Consider the following 4,072-nt stretch of genomic DNA (forward strand, 5'->3'; position numbering starts at 1 on the left):
TAATATATAACGGCGTCAAGGCGGCGAGCTGGTAGAATCGTTAGCACACCGGGTAAAAATGCTCCGTGGCATTTCGTCTGTCATTATTTTCTGAGTTCAAATTCCGCATAGGTTCACTTTGCTTTTCATCCTTTCGAGTCAAGTACCAGCTGAGTACTTGGGTCGATGTAATTGACTTACTCACTTCGCCGAACTTGCTGGCCTCGTGCCAAAATTTGAAATTAATATTTTGCCCGGCTATACGTTCTGAGTTCAAATGCCGCCGAGTCGACTTTGCCTTTCATCCTTTCAGGGTTAAGTACCAGTTAAGCACTAGGGTCGGTGTACACCAGTTACCTACTCGCTCGAAATTGCTGGCCTTCTGCCAAAATTTGAAAGTAATATATATCGGCGTCATAGTAAACCCAAAACACAGTGCTCTTAGTAAGCAGAAATGATGATCTGGCTTCCATTAGGACACATTCATTTGAATACTATAAATGACAGTGAAACAAATGGATTGAGTAATTTTTATGGAGACTGCAATAATTTGTTGATTTTAGTATCTATATGAGTGTCTGGTTAAACGAAGAGTAAAAAACAATTATTTACTGGATTATATGTATCGAAAAGCCTCAGAGTAAACATTTATAAATAGTCATTAGCACCTTGGGCAAATAATCTCTGGATTCCGTTCCCAATATTGTATATTAACCTATGATATTTTCCGTGATTCTTCGTTTTCCTCCGAGATTTTTAATGTTTTAATAAATACGATTGAAGGAAATATATTACTTTGGGGATAATTCTCAGCAGAGAAGCCGCCTGGAATACATTGGAGATCGTATGAGGGGATACATAACTCACGTTATTTTTGGACATTCTTTTTTGTTTTGTTTACATTTCATCTAAATATGGCTTCCAGTCAAACACAGAAATACATGTTAAAAGTAAAAATAGTAAATATGAACACGAAGAACAAACCTAATTTCAGAATAAATCTCTCAAACCGTGCACGAAAAAGTAATTACATTTTATAACAGCTAAAATTGTTAATTTGAATAATTTAGACCACACGGTTAATGCCAATAACTACAAAAACAACAATGCCAGCACTAAGAACATCGCACATGTGCATCTTGACAAACAACGGGAAAAACCCAATGTAAGGAGCTAATGTGGTGTTTTGAACTCATACAGGATTAGTATTTAATTTTACAACCGTTGCTAGTAATAAAGTGGTGAATGTGAAACAACTAATGAAAACACAGTCAGTATCACAGAGATCAACTAAATGCCTCTTTGCTTAAGGCATACATACAAGAGCGTGCAAGAAGGAGGATACCATAAATTTGATCCTCTAAAAGCATCTTTTTCTGCCTTTTTGTTTTCAAAGCAACAATTTATGGCTGATACGCGGAATGATATATGTTATATTAATCTGTGTAGAATCTACCGGACCGTATGTATATTTTTGAAGACTGAGCACTTGCTCATCTAGTTGTCCGAGATGGTGCAATATACACCAGCTATATGCTTCTGACACAGCAACAGGGCGACACGACACAAAGAGCATAATGGACATAGCGTTGTGTCTCGTTGTTATCCTTAAGGTACGGTAATACTGAAATTTCTCCGTCTCAAATCAACAATAAACTCAAGTATTGACTAATATGAATCACAAATGCACATTAAAATGTGGGAGATTTAAACTAAATTTTTGTGTTAGCCTAAACATATACAATTTTCAAACTTACCCATTGACTGATCATGCATATAAACAGCAAGGAGATACAACATGATAATATATAACATAGCACAGAATAAAACTTAGATAACACACATTTGTTAGTGATGTAATTTATATACAGAAAACGCACAAAAATTATAAGATTGTTTATGCAGTTTATATTAGTAGCAAAGCAGGACTTAAAATTTAACATGAGAACTTCGCGTAGGGCATTGAACGATTGACGTAAATATCAGGAACAACGGCCAGCTTATTTCATGATTGTTAAAACAAACTTGAAATCAAGGGTTGTTTAAAAATTGAAATCTGATGAGAACAAATAAGTAACAGACACGGTAGACTCATAGTTGTTTACTAATTTAACTGACTATAAAAATAACGTTCCACGCAAATCTTGACAGGAAAGAACTTGAAAGGCTGGTGGAATACATATTTTGAAGATATGGTTGTGTGTGTATTTGTGTATATGCATGTACATATGTATGAGATCATTACCTATTTTAGAGAAAATTTCCTGTTTTCCTTCGTTATTTATTTGCCTTCATATGTTTCCTGCCTTACTGATATTAGAAGGAAATTCGAAATCAGACAATCCCGATTCGCTGCCAATCAAAGTGAAGTTGTTTTCTTCGTTATGTTTCGTGGTAAATCATTTACTTTTCTCCCCGTTTCGTCAACTGATTCAACATGTCACCTGTTCTGTGAGTTGTCAACTTGTTACTTTCATTATTCTTCTATTTTTTTTCTATTCCTTTAGATATAATTGTTTCACTCTAAGCTGTATAGTCATCGATTTTGCTATTTTTCTTCCATTTTTGTACTTCATCATTATTTGGTTTTAAAGCTATATAAATAATGACGTTTCATATACAGAATCATATTTTATCATTTATATTATTAAAACCCTTTAAGGTAGCAAATTTGCTGAATGTTCACTCGTCGGAATAATACTTAGTAGCATTCCTTCCAACTTTCTACCTCTTCTGTTTAAATCCCGCAGAAATTAGCTTTGCCTTTCATCATTTCAAATTCGATAAAATAAATACCAGTAAAGTACTAGGGAAGATAAAATCGACAAACAGCCACCACATTCCCGAAAAATTGATGGATTTGTGCTCAAGTTGGAAATTGTTAGCTTTATTGTTAGAGGGTGGGGTGGCAAAACCTGAGTTATAACTAAGACAATTTTCAAACCATATAAAATGAACGTGCTTCCACGATGACAATCCGAATAAGGAATTTAAAGTAGCAGTATATTAATTAACAATAGCGAAGAAGTATATTCTATGCTTGTAGTGAAATCTGTATTATTGATCGTGTAAATTCCTTCATATATGCGCGCGCGCTTGTATTGTGAGGACTGATAGACTCATTAGTAAGTCAGTATCACAGAAATGATTCAAGATGTCAATGTGACGAGAATTTACATCATACATACATGTACACATATGCGTACATACATCTCATGTAGACATACACACATATAGATAGATATATAGATATATTGATATATGCCTATGCATATATGTATATGTATATATGTCTATATATATAAGCTGATATGTATTCCTAGTTATTTTTCTGGTTATCAGACTGTTATCCTTTTATCAAAGAAATGAATTGAAATAAATGTAGGCATGCGTCACTTAGTGTGTGAATGTTGTATTTAGATAATGTCTGATGTGAACGATGAGCTTTCGTACGAATACATATATTCATACACACACATACACACACTAATGTAGATATATATGCGTGTATGTGTGTGAACATGTTTGAGTGTATACGGGAGTATGTGTGTGAATCTGGGGACACCTATGTATGCATATATATATATATATATAGTAATATGTTTTCCGTAACAGCATGAGAAAAAAAAAACAGAAACAAAAAAGAAAAGAAAAGAAACCCAGATCTTTGCAAGGAAATATTTAGACAACCAGAAATGAATACAGAATAATAAATAAAAGGAAAAGAGGAAGTTTAAACTCTAATACTGCAATTTGTGGAATCATTCAGAAAACATTAATTCACAAGGAAGAATTTCAAAGAGACTACAAGTAAATAAAAGATGCCAATACGAATGAAACAAACGATTATTCTAGAATTAATACTCAACAGCTTCACAGGGAATTAGAATATTGTATATATGAATAATTCATATAAGCATTATTGTATTTCAACGAAGTTTACCGGATTACATTCCGATCAAGAACTGGAAATATTCAAATGATTTCGCATCATATTCTTTATATAGAAAAGTAAGGGGAATATACTGAATAATAATAAATGCAGATGTCATATAGGATAGAGATTCTGATTTGTTTTCTTAGTATATATATA

The 4,072-nt window shown here is 33.2% G+C and overlaps 1 protein-coding gene across 4 annotated transcripts in view; it reads left to right on the top strand.

Annotated features, from left to right (window-relative positions):
* The window catches only part of LOC106879613 (uncharacterized), a 354,338-nt gene that overhangs the window by 311,768 nt on the left and 38,498 nt on the right, over positions 1–4,072 (top strand). Inside the window, exon 1 of one of the 4 annotated variants that reach the window (XM_014929265.2) lies at positions 2,295–2,430. The exons of 2 other annotated variants lie outside the window; for them this stretch is intronic. In XM_014929265.2, the coding sequence (XP_014784751.1) occupies positions 2,417–2,430 (14 nt within the window). In that variant the 5' untranslated portion in view covers positions 2,295–2,416. Of the gene's footprint in view, positions 1–2,294; positions 2,431–4,072 lie in introns of those variants that run through there. One more of the 4 variants, XM_014929266.2, reaches the window with a different exon arrangement.

This window comes from Octopus bimaculoides, chromosome 1 (assembly GCF_001194135.2).
Source record: "Octopus bimaculoides isolate UCB-OBI-ISO-001 chromosome 1, ASM119413v2, whole genome shotgun sequence".
NCBI classification, from domain to species: Eukaryota; Metazoa; Mollusca; class Cephalopoda; order Octopoda; family Octopodidae; genus Octopus; species Octopus bimaculoides.